The sequence below is a fragment of the Anopheles gambiae genome, chromosome 2 (assembly GCF_943734735.2).
Source record: "Anopheles gambiae chromosome 2, idAnoGambNW_F1_1, whole genome shotgun sequence".
In the NCBI taxonomy this organism is placed as follows: Eukaryota; Metazoa; Arthropoda; class Insecta; order Diptera; family Culicidae; genus Anopheles; species Anopheles gambiae.
Window position 1 is genome coordinate 95,522,864 of NC_064601.1, and position 22,754 is coordinate 95,545,617.

General features: G+C 47.6%; 1 protein-coding gene across 6 annotated transcripts; it reads left to right on the forward strand.

The window, feature by feature from the left end:
* The first annotated feature begins 16 nt into the window (after window positions 1-16).
* Window positions 17-22,697, forward strand: LOC1276766 (uncharacterized). 6 transcript variants are annotated; one of them, XM_061641378.1, is made up of 8 exons: window positions 17-103; window positions 2,860-4,850; window positions 14,802-14,870; window positions 14,954-15,087; window positions 15,166-15,366; window positions 15,460-16,051; window positions 16,133-16,248; window positions 16,340-22,697. In XM_061641378.1, exons 2-8 carry the CDS (start codon window positions 3,566-3,568, stop codon window positions 19,211-19,213), a joined length of 5,271 nt encoding a protein of 1,756 aa, XP_061497362.1. In that variant the 5' UTR covers window positions 17-103; window positions 2,860-3,565; the 3' UTR covers window positions 19,214-22,697. The 6 variants fall into 6 exon arrangements, with proteins under 6 accessions (XP_061497362.1, XP_061497363.1, XP_061497361.1 ...); XM_061641379.1 differs by having other exon boundaries at window positions 52-338; XM_061641377.1 differs by lacking the exon at window positions 17-103 and adding an exon at window positions 112-253.
* The last annotated feature ends 57 nt before the right edge of the window (window positions 22,698-22,754 follow it).

Here is a 22,754-nt window from a genome sequence, read left to right on the forward strand (position 1 = left end):
AACGGGCAGCCGATTTTCTTTGGCAGAACTGTTTCGCGTGTGCGCTTGTGTACGTAAGTGCGTGAGCGCGAACGGACGTGTGTGGAAGCGTGAAAATCGGACGGTGCATATATCAGAAGCGCTAGCGTTTCCAACATATTTCAAGGAAGCTAATCGCAAATCGGATTTCTATACACACCACCAGTGTAAATCGTGCAAGACAAGAAAAGAAAAGAAAAAAGTAACTCGCGGTGTGCGACACAGTGCGAGAGAGGTAAAGAGTTGTGGTGTTAAGAGCCCCCCGTCTCTTGTGTGTTGTTTTCTGCTGTGTTGCTGTGTGTTGTGTTTTCAGAGGGCAGGTAAAGCAGCAGCAGCACACACACACTCACTCACGCTCTACGCCATGATTGAAAATCCTTCATCGACCTAGCAACCGCAGAAAAGAAGTGCGAACTTTCTTTTTCTTCCCCCCCCCGGGTTTTGGATTTGCTGCTGCCCCGTTCTGTTGTGTGACTTTCTGTGTTTGTTTATGTATGCAGGAAATTGTACCGTGTGTGCATGTGTGCGTGTGTGTGTGCCGCCCAATGGTGGTGCGTAAGAATTTATCAACGAGAATTGGGCTTTTCTTGTGCCGTGTGCTGCGTGTGGCTGTGTTGTGTATTAGCAGCGCTAAGGACACACCGTGGGGCCGTGTTGCTGCTGTGGAAAGTAAAGCTTCGCTCCCGTCGAAAGGAAACTTACATTCCAGCAAAAACTGGCAGAACTTCATTGCTTTCTTGGATTGTCGTGCGGATTGATTTTTCTATTCCCTGCAATGGCAGTGAAGGTGTGAAGGAGAACAGTAGCAGGCTGTGTGTGTGTTTTAGTGCGGCCAATTTCCACATTGTCACGAGACAACAAAAAGGAAACCTGTCACAAGCGAGGTTTGCAATACACACACACAGTGAGGGGCTATTTTTATACTTTTACATTATTTTATTGTACTCCTTTGACTGGCTTGTCTTCTTAGAACGGAAAAAAGAACTGCATTGTACAATAGTACAGCAACGTTTTTCCAAGTACACGAATATTCCAGTATAGTTGTGTTGAAGCGACATACATTTTTTACTTCATTTTCGTTTGCATGGCAGAACACCCCAAAAAAGTGATCTGCATTTCCCTCGGTGATCATTTGTGTGGTAGCATAAGAAAGATATCTTTTCTCTCACACACATACACACACGCGCGCGCACAATTTCTTTACTTCCCTTGGATATCAAAATCGGTGCATTGGGCCGCGCTAAAAAGGGGGACGGACACATACACGGTCTTCTCGCGAGCAGCAAAACCCCGCAAGAGATCGCCGCACATCACCCCAGAAGGGAGGATTTTCTCCCTTTCGGTTGGCTATACTGTTTTCCATCTCTCGTTTGCGCTCGGGCACGCTTGTGTGTGTGTGTGTGTGTGTCCGCTGCGCCGCGTACAATAAATATACGTACGTGTCACGGGGAGAACGTGTAGTCTTCCCCCCCACAATTGTAAGATGGTTGCTTTTAATGTTCAAAAATAATTCGGAGTTTGCACAAAAAATACAGCGAACGGTTGTCACATTTCGTCTCCGTTCGTTTGTTTTTTTTTAGTAATTTTATTTAGCTGGGTGTTGAAATAAAGTGCGACCAATAATCGCTTCAAAATCGCACCCGAAATGGGAGCAAACCGGATAGAGATGGAGTGCGCGCGCGAGAGAGAGAGTGTGAGATCGTGCGAGAAAGAGATGGAACGTGCACACGCTTTCGCTTACCCATACCATCGCACGGGGACGAAGGTTTTGATTAGCGGCGCCACAGGCAACGCACACACACACAGCACACTCGCACCATAGTAAGCTGAGGCGCGCGCGAGAGATCGACTGTGGGTTTCTACACGGAGTGCTGTGTTGTGCCCTTTTCGTTATTTGGCCGTCTCGCTATAGCTTCTCGCTTGCCGTGTGTCCCCGTGAATGTGTTTGCCCTGTGGCGAGCGTTGTGCAGTTGTCGCGAATGTCGGCGGTCACTGGCGGTGTGTGAGTAGTTGCGCGCACCTTCCCAGCGTACACACGGGGGGGAGAGAGTAAGTTTGTGTGGATTGGGGGAAAAAACTACCATAAACACACCGCAAAACACTTCAAGCGCGCTATCAAATCGGAAGGGGAGTGTGTGTGTGTAAAGAAACGGAGACAGATGTAAATGGATGGCCCTGTACGTGGTGTGATTTTCAGTGGAAACAGATTTGTTCTTCATAATTGCATTCATAACTTTTCGCTGGTGTAGTGTGGTGCATCTTGTAAAGGGTGTGTGTATGCGTTTCTCGCATTACGATTCGAACAGACACACACACATACACAAGCACACATAGCATCTCCAAGAAGTTGCGAGCTGTGTGTACGGGCGGAGACAGAGAGCGTGCCTGCAAGTGTGCGTGTGTGTGAGTCGACAGTTGACAGTAAAGTAACACGCTGGTGTGCATGTATATGCGCTTCTCCACTGCGTTTACAGTCGAGTCCGACTGCACGCTGTGTGCGTGTGTGTGAGTGTATACCGTTGTGTGACTTGTGTGGTGTCGCTAGTGAGCAGCACACAGCCATTCGTATTTTTCCACCCGTCAACAGCGCATCGAAACAAGGATGCCAACAGTGTTGCGCGAGTGTGACAAACAGCTGAGACACACACAGTGTGCGAGGATGTGCGGTTAGGGCTTGCCGTTGCTGGCGTTGGTTCCCCTGAGTGTATGTGTATCTAATCGATTGCGTTATTGATTTGCATCCGGTTTGTGTGTGTGTGTGTGTGTTTGCTAGTGTGGCGGTGTTCATGTTTTAAGGTTTTTCATTTTCTTTCTTCCATCGTTTCTCATTTTCCCACACAGTTCAGTAAAGTGAAGAAGTGCTGCAACACAACACGCGCATCCCCGTACAAAAAGAGGAAGAAGATCAAAGCAAAAGTGTATGTTTTTATTTCCCCCACTTAATTCCGGCGGCATCCTTGCTTAGAAGCGTGTGCGTGTGTGCGAAGAACAAGAAGCAACAACGAAACAACGTCAAAAAAGTGTGCTGTGTGTGAAGAAGTGTCGTTTCGACGGTTTCAAGCTCCGAGATTCTGTTCTGGTAGAAGGAGCAAGCCTCACGGGGAGCCCCTTTTGCCCTTTTTTTTTTGGTGGGAAAGAAAATAAAATGCCTGCACCGTGCGCACAGTGGGCTGGTGTGATAAGAGAAACGAAAACAATTCACCACCCGTGACAAATCCGTGGTGCGGTATCGTGCGAAGCGCCACCCCGCCCCCTGGGAGGGATTTTTTTTCTTCGTTTGTTTCGCTTTGTTACGGTGCCGGGGCGCGCGCGCGGGTGGCTGTTCTCCCTTCCGTTGTTTTCATTGTGAGGATAATTGGAAACGTGCCTCGAGTGCGTCTGTGTGTGTGTATGTGTTGAGTGAGCGAAGAGAGCCCCCTAAACGGAACAAAAAGTGTGTGTGTGTTTGAAGTTTGAACAATCGAGTCAGCACTGGTGTTGATAGAGGTGCAAAACACTCTCCGAACAACATTCAGCAACAACAGCAACAACAACAGCAACCACAGCTATGCGACGTAACAATCGTACCCGTGCCGGAGCAGGGGTAGGCGGTGGAGGAGGAGGAGGTGTGGCCGCGATCAATCCTGGCATCAGCATCAGCCGTGGCCGGGTAGCGGCAACACGCACCCACGAGACCCGTCTGTACGCAGAGGAACCGAGCAGCAGTGGAGCGGGTGGTTCCCGCCGGAAGGCAGCCCAGGCAGCGACTGGTGGTGGTGGCAGGATGGCTGCATCGCGCCGCATCGAAGAGCTGTATCAGCGGGCGGCCGAAAGCACCATGTCCTCGCTGCTGTCCGGGTACGGTATGCGCAAGGGGCTGTCCGAATCGATCCCGCCCGCAACGCTGATCGAGCATGTGGTGGCGGACGCCACCATCGGGATGCAGCATCTGGGCAAGCGGCAGCGACAGCAGCGGCAGCTCGCCGGCTACCGGCAGGCCCGCGAAGCGCACATGATCATCGACTCGGACGGTACGAGCGGCGAGGACGATGACGACCAGCAGCAGCAGCGACGCGCTGATGAACAGCAGGAAGAGGAGGAGGATCGCTACCTGGAAGCCCTCGACGGTATACGGTTGGATGAGGAGGAGGACGAGGAGGAAGGGGATGATGAAGAGGAGGTGCAGACGGTGGTCAATTCATCCTCGGTGCGCTGGTCACGGCGCCAGAGGAAGGGCGGCCGAGCGGTGGCGGGCGCATGCGATACTACCTCGTCCTCGGTGCACGGAGAAGAGGATGACGAGGAAGATGAGGAGGAGCAGGAGGAGGACGGTGCCGGGCAAGCCCTGGAAGGGGAGGAGGAGGACAACGAATACGAGGAGCAGGAGGAGCTCGAGGGTGGCATGCAGGGCGATGAGGAGGAGGAGTACGAGGAGGCGGCCGATGGCGACGAACACGAACAGCAGCAGTATCTGGAGGACGAGGAGCAGGAAGAGGTGGACGAGGAGCAGGATCAGGAGTACGAAGAGCAGGATCAGGAGTACGATGAGGAGGCAGAAGATGTGGAAGATGAGGAGGAGGAGGAGGAGGATGGTCAGCATCAGGCGGTGGAGGAGGATGAGGAGGAGGAGGAGGAGGACGATGATGATGACGTTATCATCCAGGACGAGGTGATCGATGTGGACGAGCATGACGAGAAGCGGCAACTTCAGCACGCCAGACATAAGGAGCAGCAGCAGCAGCAGCAACAGAACGGTACCGATGCGTCCAAGCGGCAGGACAGTCCGGTGACGCAGACGCAGGCCGATATCGACGAGCTGGAGATGATCAAAATATCGGCCATCAACACAAAAGGTAAGCCTGAGTAGCAGCTAGAATCAATTGTGTACGCCTGAGCATGCATACTTTCCCGATCCTTGTATTTTTTAAAACGAAGTTTCTTCATTTTAAAAGATGTGATTCATCGCAATTGGAGCACTTTCTAGACGTTGCGTCGGTATGTCACTCATTGGATGAAAATAGGGAAACGGTGGGGTAAAACATTCAAAAATCCAACTTGTCAGCAATGTGTGTGTAGAGAGAAGGCGCATTGGGGAGGAGAGGTGTATGCTGATGAAACGACCGCCTTGTTCGCTGTTCTACCCCCTTTGCCACGTACATACACACACACACACACACACACACACACACACACACACACACACACACACACACACACACACACACACACACACACACACACACACACACACACACACACACACACACACACACACACACACACACACACACACACACACACACACACACACACACACACACACACACACACACGTTGGATACGTTAAGGTTTACCTTGGCTTGGCCCATTAAAAACTGACTTTGACCTCGTTTTCCTTTCGCGAATAGAGCCGCGCGCTCGGAACGCAGAACCGAAATGAAACCATACCACCTTTTTTGCAAGTGTTGAGAGGGGGTTTGTGCTTGTTTGTTGTGTATGTGTGTATGTTGGGGAGCAGTTAGGGACATCACAAAAATACAAAGCTGTACATGAATGAAACTAAATGTAGTAAATTTTACAAACGATATTTTCAATAGTAAAACTCTTCGTTAAGTCTGCTGACAGATTATGTCCCCTCTTAAATATCTAGTATTGTAGAATTATTTGTCAATCTCGATACTTCTTTTGAGTTCAGACGAGATTTGAGGCTAGTACGGAAGCCGGCGCATATTCTTAAGCTACACACGCATGCCAACTGCACCATGGAAACGGTCCTGACTGGTGATGTTTAATTTCAATCTGATCAAAGACTCTCAATCAAACGGAACAGTGCGCATTGAACTCAGACACATCGATTATAATCTTTTGAAGATGCTTTTTTTTAGATTAAGCTTATAAAAATCGTAAAGAATAAAAGTGATTATTAAATTCCGATGGAGGCACCCTGATGCCCCGGTACGATAATAATGTAGAAGATAGCTAAAAACACGGGACAAAATGAGTGTGGAATGATGGGTCTTTTGCGCCCCATTTGGTTTGGTGCAGTAACTCATCATCACTCAGCATCCACCACAAATGAAAACAACAAAAAACCGCATTAACTATCGTGGTGGGGGACAGAAATATGGGGAAGAAGAAGACAAACAAACAACAACCATCATCATCTATAGGGGGAATGTTACCCACAATCTTCCGATCTTCTGGTGGGGTGGTGGACACAAACGTTTGCTTTTCGCCACTGCACACAGTTGCTGTGCCTATAGGGACGTACCCACAACATACACATACATCTGTCAGCAAGTGACTGTGCTTGTTTTGGTTTTATTTTTCTTCCCCAATCCCTCAGCTGTAAGAGAGCGTGTAGAAAAGAGAGAGAGAGAGTGTGTGTAAAAGAAGAAACGTCAATCTGATCCCCCCTCTGAGAATGAAAGTGGACAACCGCAGCAGCAGCAGGCTGTGCTTAGAAGAAAAGTAAAACAGTTATGTTCACTGTGACTTGGTGCGCTCCCCCCCCCCCATTACAATCCATCTACAATTTCCGGGTCGCACTTTGACTGAGTTTGTTTGCGGGTTTTCCCATGACTTACTTTGATGGGTTCTTCAACTTGGTAGCTTGTTGGTTGATGATCTTTTAGGAATAGAGTAATGATGATGGGATACAGTTTGCTGTACTTGCCCTCTCTCTCTCTTTCTTGGTCTATGGAGCTGCATGCCTGCTGCATTTCTTCGTCCCACATTGCCTGTAGGCTGCTTTCCTCTGGACGTTTTGTTATTTTGTTTGTTGTTTTACATTTTTTGCAGTTTTGTTTGTGCACAGAAAGGTTGTTGTATTTTTTTTACCCTGTTCCAGGTTATGTTCCAGTATTTGTGCGCTTGCCAAGGCCCACACGTGGCGTCCGCTCTCGTCGTAAGGTTATTTTTGTCAACCCCTCCCCGGCGGCTTGTCGGCCAAAGGTCAACACGACTTCCCCGGAACGTACATTTGTTTCGATGGTATGGTATGGTGGGCAGTGGGCAATGTACGGACAAACGTGTAGTCAACTGTTCTCTTGCTTCTGTGCTGTTAGCAGAAGTCCGAGTTGCATTGGTCGCTAAATTTTCGCTTCAAAGTTGTTCATGTTTTACTGTTGCAACGGATGCAACGTGCAAGTATGAGCTTATGTGATTGAATGGACGAAGAGAAAACGTTTTGTTTTTGGTGTTTATAATTAACTGTTGTATGAACGTTGTCCTTCTAATTTCCTTGTGAAATGAACAATTTCTCAAAATTATTTTTTTCGTTTTGAGATAACACACATCCGTTCAACAATCGAGAACTGTTCCTCAATTTTGGGGGCCCTATTTTTGGCTCATTAGACTACACTTTCGTGCGTTTGTGGGTATGACATCTGGTACTCTCCAGTCAATGAAGTCTGGACGACGCAAATATATTTAGTTGTAGTTTGCCCCCCTGCCATGTCTACCGTCTACCGATGTGCGGTACGTTATTAGTATGTTTAACCTATTCCCAATCAATGGCAAACGGCGGAAGCGCAGCGACCGTGCTTCGCGCTGTACCTTGACCCTGAGCAAACCCAAACATAGTTTGGTCAAACCGATGGCCGGTCGGTCAGTGACCGTTACAAGCTGCGCCATTCCAGAACAGTTAATGTGTGTGTGATTGTAGCCGCCATGTGGCATATGCTGATATCATGTGTCACAATCGATGTGCTAGAATTACAACTAAAAAAACGAAGCTTCAAGCTAGGACGTACAACAAAAAAAGTAATTATTTTAAGTTTTTATTTTTCATTGAATTGAATTTATTTACATACACACTGTTTCATATTGCTATCGAGGATGTGGTGGGAAGCATTAAGTGTTGGGTGGAAAACCACAATTTCCTACTTTTTATCATAACACGCTTCCTTATTTGTGGTGTATGTGATAAACTTTTTCTTTAGAGTTCTTTATCGTTTAGAGTTTCATTATAGAACAATAGCTTCGAGATTCGATTCCGATTCATCTAAACAATGACAATCAAATTATAAATATTCTGTAAAAAAAATCTACTAAAAGCCTTGTAATTGAGACGAGACTGAGGAGGCAAACAGTGACACAAACAACATGCGCGCATATGCCTGCCCTAATTAAGAAGTATTATCTCTTTGCGTGTCAAACTTCATTTTCAAAACGGTTTGAGAGCTACCCTTGTCTCCTTCTCTTCGAACTACCACCATAAATACCAACGAAGTTTGGTGTTTTGCGCCAGCAAGCATAAATTAATGTCCCCAATTTCATAAAGAAAAAAGGAAAACAATAAACCATTTCGGAAGGACACACGGCACCACTCTCATCAAACTTCTCCACCACATTCCATACTTGTGGTGGTAGCATTTCTTTTTCCCCACGTCCCACGACAAAAACTTTCTCTCCGGCGCTAACCATTTTTCAGACGACCTTCGTGAAGGTCCTCTTTTCTTTTTGCGACTTGTACGTACGTACGTGCAAGTAAAAACCCGTCTCGTCGGCGGTGTTTGGGATTCTTGGGGCCCGGGAAGGGTTGAAGACGCACACACACAAAGTTTTCCCAGTTTCTGTCGTCCCCCAGGTCAGGAATTTCAAAGAACCCTGGGGGGATGCCGCGAGTGGCACTATTGATTGGCGACGTGATTGCTGCCGGTTCTCCGCCCCACACATCAGTTGGTCTGTAAAAATGCATTACACTGGAAGGAGGATGAGGAGGAGGAGATGAGTCCCCAATGGTGCAGTCTTTGTTGTTGGAAAAACCATGACCATCAGCATCATAGAGCAGGTTGTGTTAGTAGTGGCTGTTTATGGTTTATGTTCTCGACCCCCCCGTGTCTCGACTTTTGGGGACGAGATTAAATTGTCTGTCGTCCTTGGGTGTTTTGGAAAAGGGTTGGGGTTGTCTGCAATCATTCGTTCGGAAGAAAAGCGCGCAGACAACAAAGAAAGCTAGCTACTCAGACGTTTGGCGCTGGGAGAACATTTTGTATTTTGTTTGTGATTCGCAATCGGGTGCTATGTGGCATATTTGATGATAAGAAGCAGCCGTAGTAAAGGGGGTCACAATTTCAGAGATAGTTGCTGATATGAACGACTTTTCTTTTAGCTATCAAACGTCTAAATATTTGATTAATTTGAATGAAAAGATTAAATGTTTAAACATCAACTTTGTAGGCCCTTCTGCTAGAGCCAAACTTCTAATGTTATAGATGGATATTATAAAGTTGTTCCTATCATCGTCGCTACTGTAAAGTGTAAATACTGAGCGTGATTGAGACACATCAAACCGCATCACAGCGCAATGTAAACTGATATGACCCTCATGATAAGGAAACCGCAAAGTCTTGCGAGCATGTATTTTAGCGTAAAGTGATGTTAAATGAATTGTTCCTAACATTTTGCTCTATTTTTGGGGATACAACTTCTTGTATTCCCGACTATTGAAGAATACTCTTCGTCCAACAACTCAAAATCCAGCCATTTCTGTTCCGCGTCTTAAACGTCTTTTCTTTGCCTTTGCCTCTCTGACGTTGTGCAAATGTGTTGGTTCCGTTTTTCTTTACTTAAAGCCTGCACTGCACTGCACACAACTGCATGTGTGCTGTGCATTTGTTTTGCACAATTGTGGTTGGTGTTTGCGTGGAAAAATACCTTTACGCGAGTGTCTCTGTGCCCGTCTTTGTCTATGTGTATGTGTGGCACTCACTGCACTGTTTGCCTGCTGCTGCTGCTGCTGCTGCGTGTACTGTATTATTGCACCCGTCGTGAATCTTGGTTGCTCGTGCGCACAATGCTGCGTACACCAAACGCGGGCGGCGGCGCGCACGAGTAAAGCGGGTTTTGCGCAGAAGGGTTTCCGCCTATGTGTGTTGGTAGCTGTAGCTGAGTTTGCAAGTAGTAGACACAGGGTGGGTGGATTGGGTTAGTGTACTACATTGTAAGTCCGTCATGGTGGCGATTTTGTAGTAGTGTGTGTGTGTGTGTGTGTGTGTTAATGATGAATGGGGATGCGCAGCACTCGGAGTGGAAGTTTTGGGGTGAATGTTTTTTGAGTTGTTTTTTTGGGGTTTTTATACGCTACACTGCATTAGAAGTATAGAAATGGTTATGGTTAATCATTTTAAAAGTGACTATTTGTTTTATTTATCATAAATTTTATTGAATAAGCAAAACTTTAATAGCCACAGCTCTTCTCTATGAGTGTGTGCGACTTGTTTTGTGCGGGCCAAGATGAGTTTTTATCGAATGCAGAAGTATTGCGCACAAAAATGAATTCCACATTGATATGTTGTTGGTGCATCTCTCTCTCTCTCTCTGGTGTGCCTATGTGTGTGTGTATTGGTTACACGACGCCGGGTTTGGAATCATCTGCAATGGGATAATATTTGCGCAATATTGCAATAAATCAAACAGGGAGAGAAGATGCAGGAGAACAAATCATGTCAACGTTTTCGTCTCTTGTGCCTCTAACATCAACCAAAATGTGTTTTGGTGGAAAAATTTGTGGTGAGAAAATGGCGACTGTGAGTGAAGTAAGTGTACGCTCCCCAGACGTTTTCGGTGATTTGAATTGGATCATAAATGAGCTAAATTTATCATGCTACACAATAGTGTTCACTCCACATCACAGCGAGAGCTGCATTTGGTAACGATAGTCTTCGTTTACTTCCCTGCTACTTTCACTTTCCGTTTTTTTGCAGCGTTTTGTGTTTGTGAAGGTGTTTGTGTATGAAAATGAAAGTACATTTCGTCTCCACCGTGCCTTATTTAGGGCAGAATTGTGAAATAACATTTACAGTACAGCAATTTTATTTATTTTTCTTCTATTAAAAAAAAATAATGAAAAACAAAGAACTTGTAAATGTATAAGCGTTGTTTCTATGCCCTTGAAGGAATGTTTGTTAAAGTATAAAAACGCAGACAATGCAAACTTAATCCAATACACGGAGCCGCCGCATGTGTAGCCTTATGCTTATCGCACACATTGTTGAGCTTTTTTGTTTTGTTTTTGGTTTCTGTTCATTTCAAAGCTTTACCAGCATGCATTGTTGTGGTCAGGAAATGAGAGCTAGAGAGAGAAAGAGAGCGAGTGAATGAGACCGAAAGCACACACCAAAAAAACAGCAAAACAAACCTTGAAGCACGGGCAAAGCAAAATGGTAAACAACATCGCACGGCAGCAAGCCGCAAAGGGGACGAATGAAAATCGACATACAAAAAATAATAGTAATAGATAAAACACAATGAGAGAGGAGGAGGGTCGTCGTCGTATGTCACTGCGCCATTTTTCCGCTTCAAATCGCGCATCGAGGTGTGCAAATTAAACAAAAAAAAGCCTTCTTTTGTATTCTGCTTCAACTTAGGTAGATTAGTGGTAGGGTACTAAGCTTGTGTTAACGCCTGAAGCAATGTAACGTGCTTGCGTTACACAGTAACGCTTCGTTTAATGACAAACGTACGTCATTGATGAGGACAAACATGTTTGTATTTATTCGAGACGACGTTGAAGATTTGCACTGAGAGCGTTGAAGTGTGTGATGTGTAATGGAAATTTTGTGCACTCCACAGCACTGGATGGAAATTTCCCTAATAACACACACGCACACATTAACACATGAAAATAGTAGCGCCCAAATAGTGTACGTACATCCGTGCTTTGTACGCGAATGCTACAGGTGTTATATTTTGTTTGTTTGCAACCAACATAAACGCAAGCATGCTGCTACTGCAGCTCACTCTCTCTCCTGCTTTTTCTCTCTCTCTCTCTCTTTCTTTTTTTCTTAGTGGAAGTTTGCACTCACTCATTCACTTTTGCGTTACGCGGCGAAAGAGAAACAAGAAGGCCAGTGAAATGTGCCGGCGCTTCGTCACTCTCACTATACGGCCTCACTAGCAACCGGGGAGCCGGGGTGGTAGTAGGCCCAACATTCCGGCCTACTGTTTGTGTGTGTATCTGGAGAAGGGCAAACCGGTGGTGTGAATGTGTGTGTGTGTGTGTGTGTTTGTTGGGATGGGAGAGAGATGCAGTTATGTAAAGATAGATTTCACCGCTCGCTAACACTATTGCACACGGGCACAAATACACACTTACACATTCTCACTCTCGCGCTCTCTCTCTCTCTCTGTCTTTGAGCGCATGCCAGCAGTTCGTAGTACAACTCTCCAACCCTCCCAACAGTACTGGGGGGGGGATGCTTCGATGGGGAAGGTGGCAACATAACAGAAAACCGTGAGCGCGCGCTTGTGATGGTGCGGTTCCGTTATTTCATGCTTACCGCGCGGCCTTCGGAAATACCACCTCCCCCAACATACACCCGACTAACGGAAGTGTAACTCACTGGTCTAACGGGGATTTTCTTTTTCTCTCTTTCTCTCTCTTCTCATGTTTGGGCAAAACATTTCAATTATGCTATGAAATAGGGAAGGGAATATATATTTAATTTCTTCATCTCATCCATTAATCGACCAAACAGTAATTGAAGCATCTTTCCCGTTTTTGCTGAATTTAAATCCTAGCTGAGTCGTTTGTTCCGCCGGTTTCTGCCAGCGCTGGGAGAGAGAGAGACACTCAATGTTTTGTACACGGCGTACGACGGCCTACTGTGTTGTGTGTTCGCTCACAGATGGCCACGGCTGCTGAGGTGGTAGCGCAACAGCATTGCCTACTATTACAATTACATTGCCGCTCACTACTAATGCAAACACGGATACACTGATACACACACGCACACCACTGTTAGCGGCATCAAACGTACGCAAACGCAAGAAGTAGGTCATCAAATCATACCGCGCTCTTCTCGCGTACTGTCACCCATCAACTTCATCATCAACATCATCATCAACATCTTCCACCATTACTCACACCCACACCCACAAAAAGCACAAGTGACAAGTGGAGGGGAGTAGTAAAAACTACATGAAGAATCTCACGTCGTTCTCCCATCCTGCATGGTTGTGGTGCCTTTTGGTTGAGATATGTTGGAAGGGGGAAGGGGATGGAAGCCCACCTTTTCGCACTAAAAGTGGCCAACCGGATGGGTACTACAAGAGAGATTTGAGCAGAACTCGATGGTGGTGCGGGTTGTTGGGACCCAACCACTCCGTACCACCGTTTTTTTTAGGATGGATCTATCCGATGGAATGTGCTTTTGCTGGTGTGGGGTGGGATCGATCTGTGTCGTGACACCATTCTCGAGGGTAACAACATAAAAAAGCGCCTGGTATGCTGGAAAAGTTACCGTGTACATTTGGGCACCGCAAGCTCTTGTGGAATGCTGCGCCAGTTCTTGTTACAGCGGGTTCTCCTATTGTTTATTGCGCCAGGTTGACGGGCACAACAAGTCGTAGGTTTTACCGGAATTTGGGCATAATTTGAGGTTTTATTTGATGAACTTTTTGAATACATTTGACTGATGAACATCTGGTGTCGTGGTACTAATGGTTTTTAGTATGTCTGTATTAGACGGGATTACGAAGTAGACACAAACACGATATGATTGATATAAGCGATTACCGATTATCAAAGAAAATTGAGAATCATCATTAATTCAATATTTGAAGAATCTCCAATTCTAGGTGAATTATTATTCTTATAAGAATAATCGTACTAAGATGATGCAAAAATCTCATCATTGTTCGCTTCAAAAGCTGATTCATGAATCTAAAACATTGGTTTATTTTTTTAAATATCAACTTTACTCTACGAAATTGCTGTTCTCTAATCAATAACCTAATAAACATAATAGTGATGTGCGCTCTGGAGCGTACCCATGACTCCGAGTGATTAAGAGTCGTCCGGAGTCAATCAGAGTCGACCGGAGTCTGTTGGAGTCAACCGTCTCCAAACGGACTCCAGACGACTCTGGACGATTCTGGACGACTATGGACGACTCCAGACGACTATGGACGACTCCAGACGACTCCAGACGACTCCATACCACTCCATACGACTCCAGACGACTCCATACCACTCCATACGACTCCAAACGGCTCCAGACGACTCCAGACGACTCCAGACGACTCCAGACGACTCCAGACAACACCAGACGACTCCAGACGACTCCAGACGACTCCAGACGACTCCAGACGACTCCAGACGACTCCAGACGACTCCAGACGACTCCAGACGACTCCAGACGACTCCAGACGACTCCAGACGACTCCAGACGACTCCATACCACTCCATACGACTTCAGACGACTCCATACCACTCCATACGACTCCAAACGGCTCCAGACGACTCCAGACAACTCCAGACGACTCCAGACGACTCCAGACGACTTCAGACGACTCCAGACGACTCCAGACGATTCCAGACGACTCCAGATGACTCCAGATGACTCCAGACGCCTCCGAATTCGAAAGACTCCTGGCGATTCCGGACGACTCCGAACTAATCTGGGCGACTCCGAAAGACTCTGACTTTGGACAACTCCGGACGACTCCGGACGATTCTGGACGACTCTGGACGACTCTTGACGACTCTTGACGACTCTGAACGATTCTGGACGACTCCAGACGACTCCAGACGACTCAGAATTCGAAAGACTCCTGGCGATTCCGGACGACTTTGAACTACTCTGGGCGACTCCGGATGACTCCGAACGACTCCGGACGATTCCGAACAACTCTGGACTATTCTGGACGATTTCAAACAACTTCGAATAATGATGTGCGGTCCTACCTTCCGGAGTCGGTGGCGAAATTTTCGGAATCTCGGGTCGTTCTCGTCTACGAATTTTTGCCAACTTTATCCATCACTAACAAAATACGTCTTTTTTCTATTCCGATTGCAGTGCAACTAAACGACAGAGACAAAGTCAGTTTGGAGGATTTCGAGCTGCTAAAAGTCCTTGGAACTGGAGGTAAGTTATGCCGCTCGCCGGCAAACAATATCCCACCGACGTTCTACCACATAGTAATCCTCTCCCCTTTGTGTTCTATGCAGCTTACGGCACGGTGTACTTGGTGCAAAAACTAACTGGCGTAGATAAGGACAAAATCTACGCCATGAAAGTGCTGAAGAAGGGCATCGTAAGCTTGAAGAAAAAGACAGCAGAACACACGCGAACGGAACGACAGGTAGGTGTTGAACGCGCTAAATCATCCAATACATCCACTTCAAGATACTAATGTGCTACGTTTTTTTCCGTTTCTCAGGTGCTGGAAGCAATACAGGAAGCTCCGTTTCTGGTCACAATGCATTACGCCTTCCAGACCGACTCCAAGCTGTACCTGATCTTGGACTACGTGATCGGGGGCGAGCTGTTTACACTGCTGTGCAATCGAATGCATTTCGACGAACCGGCCGTGCAGATCTACATCGCCGAGATAATAGTCGCCATCGAGCATCTGCATAAGGTAAATCCTGCCGTTGCGATCGGGAAGATTGTTTATACTAATCGAAAATTGCGTTCTCTGTCTCTCTGTTCCAACCTCCTCCTCCTGTCACAGCTGGGCATTGTGTATCGTGATATTAAGCTGGAAAACATTCTGGTCGACGTGGACGGGCACATCGTGCTGACCGACTTCGGGCTTTCGCGCGAGCTCGTGTACGAGAACGAGCGGGCGCACAGCTTCTGCGGCACGGTCGAGTATATGGCGCCCGAGATACTGAAGCCGACGCAGCAGGGTCACGATTCTGCCGTCGACTGGTGGTCGGTCGGTGTGCTAACGTTCGAGCTGCTCACCGGTGCGTCCCCGTTCACCGCCGACCAGAACGAAATCGCCCGCCGCATCACGGAAACGGAAGCGATCATCCCGGAGAACCTGTCGCCCGAGGCGACCGACTTCATCCGCCGGCTGCTGGTGAAGGATCCGAAGCGCCGGCTCGGCAGCGGCAAGGGCGATGCGTCCGAGCTGAAGTCGCACCCGTTCCTGCGGTCGATCAACTGGTCCCGGCTGGTGCGGAAGCAGATCGAGGCGCCGTACCCGCCGCTGGCGGAGAACGATCGCGACACGCGCAACTTCAGCTCGGAGTTTACCAAGCAGGAAGTGACGGAAAAGCCGTGCGAACCGCCAAAGAATGCAGATCGTTTGTTTAGAGGTGGGTATTGTAGGGCGCTGCCGGTTCCCCCCAAGCCCTAGCGGAAATTAACGTGCTTTTGTGTGAACTGTTTTCGATCAGGTTATTCCTACGTTTCACCGAAGCTCCTTACCAAAAACGTCACCGATCGGAACAAGTTCATCCCGATCCACAACAAGCGCCCGCTCGAGAGTTACATTAGGAGAAGTGCGTCCAAGGTAAGAGGGAGGGTTGTTCGTCGTTTCTTTACCAAAAAAAAAAAAGAGAATTCCATTTCATAATCGGCCTACCGTTTGCGTTCCCTTTCAGCAATCGCCCTTCTTCCGAAAGTACGAACTGACCAGCACGCCGTCCATCGGGTCCGGCGCCTACTCGACCTGCCTCAAGTGCCAGCGGTTGCGCAGCAACAGTGTCTTCGCCGTCAAGGTGCTCTTCAACCATCCGCACACGGCCGCGTTCGCGCGGCACGAGGCGGACGCGCTGCGCCAGTGCCAGGGCCACCCGCACGTGGTGCGGTTCGTCGAGCTGCTGGAGGACGCCAACTACATCTATCTCGTGCTGGAGCTGCTGGAGGGTGGCGAGCTGCTGCAGCACCTCAACCGGCAGCAGCACCAGCTGACCGAGGGGCGCGTCCGGGGCTACTTTTCCCAGCTGGTCGATGCGGTCGCCTACATCCACCGGCAAGGGTACGCCCATCGCGATCTGAAGCCGGAGAATGTGATGCTCGAGCGGTCGTCCTCCGACCAGCTGCGGCTGATCGATTTCGGCTTTGCCCAGCGGCTGGACAGCACCGACGCACCGCAGCCCGCCGGTACGCTCGGATACGCGGCGCCCGAGGTGCTCGTCGGCAGCACGGGACAGAAGAGCACGGCCGGCAACAGCTCGTACTCGCTCGAAACGACCGACCTCTGGTCGCTCGGCGTCATCCTCTACACGATGCTGTGCGGGCAGGCACCGTTCACGCCGCGCCAGTTCTTCGGTCACGACAACCTTGCCTCGACGTCGAAGCAGATGGAAATCATCACCGACAAGATACGGCGCGGTTCGTTCGATCTCAGCTCGAGCATCTGGATGGGTGTGAGCGAAGGGGCGAAAAGTTTGGTGCGCTCGCTGCTGACGGTCAATCCGGACCAGCGCATCACCATGCAGGAGCTGCTCGGCCACGAGTGGCTGCTGTGCGAATCGTCCGGCGGTGGAAGGCGAGGGCAGCAGCATTCGCTCGCACCGTACAACCGGGGCCTGCCGAGCCAGGCCCGGCTACCGTACGAGCAGCTGCAGACGAACGTGCGCAACACGTACGACGCATTTAAGCTGGCGGAGCAGGGCGGCTTCCGGTTGCAGAACGAGGGAAGCGCACGGCGGCAAAGGAGTGCGGCTGCGCTGGTAGCGCAAACGGCGACGGTTTCCTCATCCCAGCATCACCACAACCGGTCCAACAATCGCACGGAGAGTAGTAGTAGCAGCAGTGGGCAGGTGGTAAAATCGAACTCCAAAACAACCGCAGTGCCTGACCACCGGAACGCTTCGCCGAGCAGTAAAGCCAGTAAACGAACCACCGCACACCATCACCAGCAGCAGAAGGAGGAAGTGGCGGCCGACCTGTCCGTATCGACGACGAAATCGGTCGAGTCGCAGTACAGCAGCTCGCTGGAGGAGAGCACCTCGAGCGGCATCGGGCGCAGCAAGAGCAGCAAGAGCAGCCTGTCGCACTCGGGCAGCCCGATGCGCGATGCGCGCCACTTGTCGAATGGTTCCGTCGTGATCGTGCTCGACGACGACGAGGATGAAGTGACGAAAGTACGGCAGGAGCAGGAGGAGGAGCAGCAGCACAGTAGTGCAGCGCTGCCGGAGACAAGCGTGCCGTCGACTGAGCCGACGGAACCATCGCCCGCGGAAGCGGAAAGCATTGCACCGGCGGTGGAACGCGTGACGCTACAGGAGCATGAAAGTGATAAGGACAGCGAAGCGAAGGAAAGTGGGAAGGATTTGGAGGAGGAAAAACCGGCGGACGAAATAGTTGCCGACGTGGAGGAGGAGGAGGAGCAGGAGGACGCCGAGATGGTGAGCTTCGACGTCGCAAACAAGGTGCCGGAAGTGGAAGCAACGGTGCCGGAACAGACAATATGCAGCAGTAAGCCGCCGGAAGCGGAAAAGAACAATAACGAATTGGTGGTGGAGGAGAACGGGCTGGCAGCGCTGGCGACGGTGGAAAAGTCCGCCCAAGCTGGTAGCGAAGTGATCGTTAAGCAGGAGGGACAGCTTATTACCGCCTTCAGGCCGGAAGAGGACATTATGGGTGGCGAAGATTTCTCCGAATCGACCAAAGCGATACTGGGCGATTCGCTGAACGTAGTACCAGCCCTGGACAGCAGTAGTAGTAGTAGTAGCAGATGTAGTAGTAGGCAAGTTGGCGAGAAAAACCGAAGCAGAAGCAGTACAGTTCGTAGCAACAAGAGCAAAGAAAACGAACGGCCAACAGCAGAACCGTCACCGTCCGCTCTCCTCCTGCCTGTTGCTAGTGCGAAAAGTGATAAAAGTAGTAGTGGTGGTGGTGGTGGTGGTGGTAGTAATAACAATAGCAACGCTAGCAATGTCAACCCTCGCACGCCAAACCGAACGCCGGCGGGAGTGAGGGTGAAAAAGGAGAAAGAATTCAACCAGGAACCGCTGCAACCAACCACCACATCGACACCCCCCAACTGGCACAATGTACCCAAAGAACCGTGGTGCTTCAGCGACCTGATCACGCCGGTGCTGGTAAAGCAAGAGATATTTGCCAACCTGCACCTCGCTAGCAGCCACCAATTGCTGACGGCGGGGATGCGCTCGCTCTCGGTCGCGTCGGACGACGATGACGTGCTGTTCCTTGGCACCGACCCGTCGGACGTTTTCGTCGGGTTCGAGCACGAGGAGTGCGTCCAGTTTATCGGTTTCAGCGAGAGCGATTGCGGCGTGCGGTCCCAATTCACGGCAAGCGAGGGCAAACCGTTTGTGACCAGGCAGCAGCGGCAGCTCTTTGGCCAGATACGCAAACGCCGGCCCGAGCTCTGCGTCGACGAGCCGCGCCCGAAGCGCTTGCGGCAGCTGGAACGGAAAGACTATTCGCTTTCGCAACGGCGACGGCCAACGTTTGGCTATGACAGCATACTGTACGGGTCGAGCGACAGGGGTCCGGTGTTATAATATACGAGCGGCGGATGCCCGGTGGAGCCCCTCCGGTTTTAGTGAGGCGATCGCGTGTATGTGAAGGGATTGCAGTGATTAATATTTATTTATTACCTTTTTTACCAAAAGATTGTACACAAAGGGATGTGCGGGAAGGGAGATGGATGAATGGATGGATGGGCAAGCTTCTGGATGAGCCTATCGTTGTGTTACGGTTGCTCTTTATTACGGTTTAATTTTGCACACACAAACACACACACCCACACACTGTACAGTTGTATTGCGCTACTGGTTAAAGTATGGTTTTTTAGAGTATACACTTTGTTTTAGGTAAATGAGAGACATGAGCAAGGAACCGTTTCTTATTTTATTCTACATGTGCATGGCCTTTAGCTCTATCGTACACTCACCAGGAGAATGATTTTAAATTACTGCACCCTAAACAGTAGTCAGTGCAGCGAGGTGGAGCGTTTTTATTTTTGAAATATCAGCCTCTGATCACGCGGGTACGGACGAAAAGGGTTGACGTTTTATACTGGTACTGACCTGCCGCCTCCTTTACTATAAAAGGTGTGATATGGTTTTTGTAGATTCTTTTCTTCACCATTTTGCGTTGCGCGACTTGTGGAATCATTTTGTACATATATACATACGTTCGTTTTGTTTGCATTACTTATAGCTTTAGCTCTTTTGTAATTTTTTCCCCCTCTTCTGCTATCTCAAAATGTATATCACGAATGATTTTTGTTTAAATCCGATCATTTAGATTTAAATTCATTGTTTTTTTTTTTGTTTACCACGTATATGTCTGGTAACGGGAGAAATGGTAGCTAAAGAAGAGAAAGATGTGAAAGTAGAGGGAGAAAGACGCTTTCCGATAAAAAAGGAATCGTTTTCCAACAACAAAATGTAAATAACAAGGAAAAGTGCACTTACATGGCAGAGGAAACGCAGTGAAGTAGGCTTTGACTGTTCGTGCAGGGTTAATAATGAGGAATATATGGAACGCAGCAATATGAATCTCAATCGTTTGCCCTTGATTTATAGAGCGATGCTTTCGATTCGGCAGCTTCCTTACACCGAAGGAGGTGCACGTTTAGAACAATGGTGTGTAGTAGTACCAAATCAATGCAAACACACACACACACGCGAGAAGTGTAAAATAGCAAATAGGACAAGCGACAGGCCATAACGACGCGAATGAAGGATCAGTGGCGGCGGTGCAGCTCTTGGGTGAGGTTTCAACCAACCTTCCATCAGCGTAGGCCGCGTTAACTACTCTTTTATTCGGTGAATGCCAACCAAAACGCATTGTACAGCAGCATCCCTTTTCTGTCCCTGATCATCTTCTGGTGTGTTCAGTTTCGGAGGAAGCCAACAGAAAAGAAAAGATAGAAAATCGTTTTGTTTTTATACAGGAAGGGATAGTAGACATCATGTAAATTGTTTTATTAAGTAATTCAATTAAAACACGTACACGTATCGAATAGTTTTATCTACAGCAAGTGTAAATTTTGACCGATTAGTGCGTGTGTGAGTGAGTGAGAAGGGTAGCATGGAGCGAAAAGCAGACCAAAGTCGTAGTAGCGAACGAGCCTTAAAGAGTGATCCATAAGGGGATAGAAAGGAGAGCCCACTTTTGGTTCATACTAAAAACAACTGTGTATGTGTGTATTGAGTGTGTATGTGTTGAAGTGTGTGATAAGCAGCAGTAGTGTAATAATAATTGTGCAAAGATAGATCACACACCGATCTGTCAGCAGTTTAGTGTATGAGAAGTAATGCATGTACTGTTTCATCGCTAACACAGAAACATCACCACGTGTTTGGAGTTTTATCAACGGCTAGATATAAAGACACAAACAATGCATATACAATACATAAAATGTGTGGACCTCTGTCTCTCGAGGAGCACGCGAGGGAGGGAGGTCGCTAATTATGGATACATTTTTAGCAGTGCGTGTTAGGCAGGACAATTAACAATATTGTAAGTTAATTATTAAAACAAAAGGCACAAGTGCGTGTAGGGAATAATGAAATTGTAAATTCTTTTCTTGTAAAAGTAAGCCTGCATTATTAGTAGCGTGTAGCAATATGAAAACCAACACTCACACACAAACACACACACACACACATACAGACCAGGCTCGGTGATCTTTCATATCAAACAAGTGAAATGGAAAAAAGGAAGCAAAGGTGTAATGATCGTGTAAAGATGCATAGCTGTAAAAAAAAACAAAACAAAATGAAACAAGAAGAAAAGTTTTATAATTTATACCTAACAATTACTGCTATCTACAAGATACTGCAAGATATTGCAAACACACACACAAGTATATTACAGTGTAGTGTTAAAGTGTGTTAAGTGCAGCAGTGCATTAGCACACGCTTATGGTTTTGTTTTTTTACTTGTATATGGTCGGTCCGTGGCGCTGCCGCTCGCCTACTGTGCATAAACATGAATGAAAGCTAAACACACAGTTCGGCGGCACCGGCAAACAGCGATAGCGGAAATGAGAGGAATTAAAGGAGGATTACGAAAGGATGAAAAGAAACCATTAATATATACAAATATATATGTAGGTATGCATACAAAAACACTTAGTTCGTTAAGTAGTCAGGCACGGTGCAAAAGAGGACGAAGGACGAAACAGACAGATAGTATAATAATAACATTAACAATAATAAGAGACAGAGAGAGAGAGAGAGAGAGAGAGAGAGAGAGAGAGAGAGAGAGAGAGAGAGAGAGAGAGAAGAGGAAACGTGTTTTAGCTAAATAATGTTTGCTTCTCTTTACCTTACCCCTTCCTCCCAGCTACCCTTTTTTTCCTATATAAACACTCACACACACTCTAGCACCACACTAATCACGTGGGTGTTTGAAAGTGTGTTAATTGCTGGTTTTCCTTATTTTTTGTTTGTTTTTTAGTCTTTTTTTTGTTTTGTTGTAGCAATGCTAGAATGTTTAGTGATAGGTAATTTTCTAGTGGGTTAAACTTTATGGTGGTCAGATTTAAACAAAAAATCACACAAACACACAAACACACACACGAACACTGCAAATTGTGCAGCATCGATTGTTTTCCTTGTTAGGTTTATAGAGAGAGAGACAGCGAAACAAAACAAAAAAAAATGCAATACACCATCATCCTTAGTGTGTGTGTTTGTTTGCGTGCCGTGTGTATTAGAAGTTTTGTATTATGCTCGTACGACATCGTTTCAACATCGCCACAGAATAAAACAAAGCAAAGTTGATCTTTACACAGCAGCGCAAAAGGAGGGGTGAGGGTGAGCGTTTTGCTCATTACTTGCGCAACAGATTCACAGACCAATTTAGAGCAGATCAGAGACACAGAGACACACACAGAAACACAGGGAGATGGGAAGAACCATACAAAAGCAAAAAGAGCCCAGGTTAAGGAATAGTTTTGACAAACCTCACATTATAGAGAGAACAAAAAAACACAGACAGAATGAATGAATAATACTTTGATAATTTAAATACTTTGTTTGATTAACTGATTAAAAACACTTTCTTTGCCCGTTGAAGATCAATATC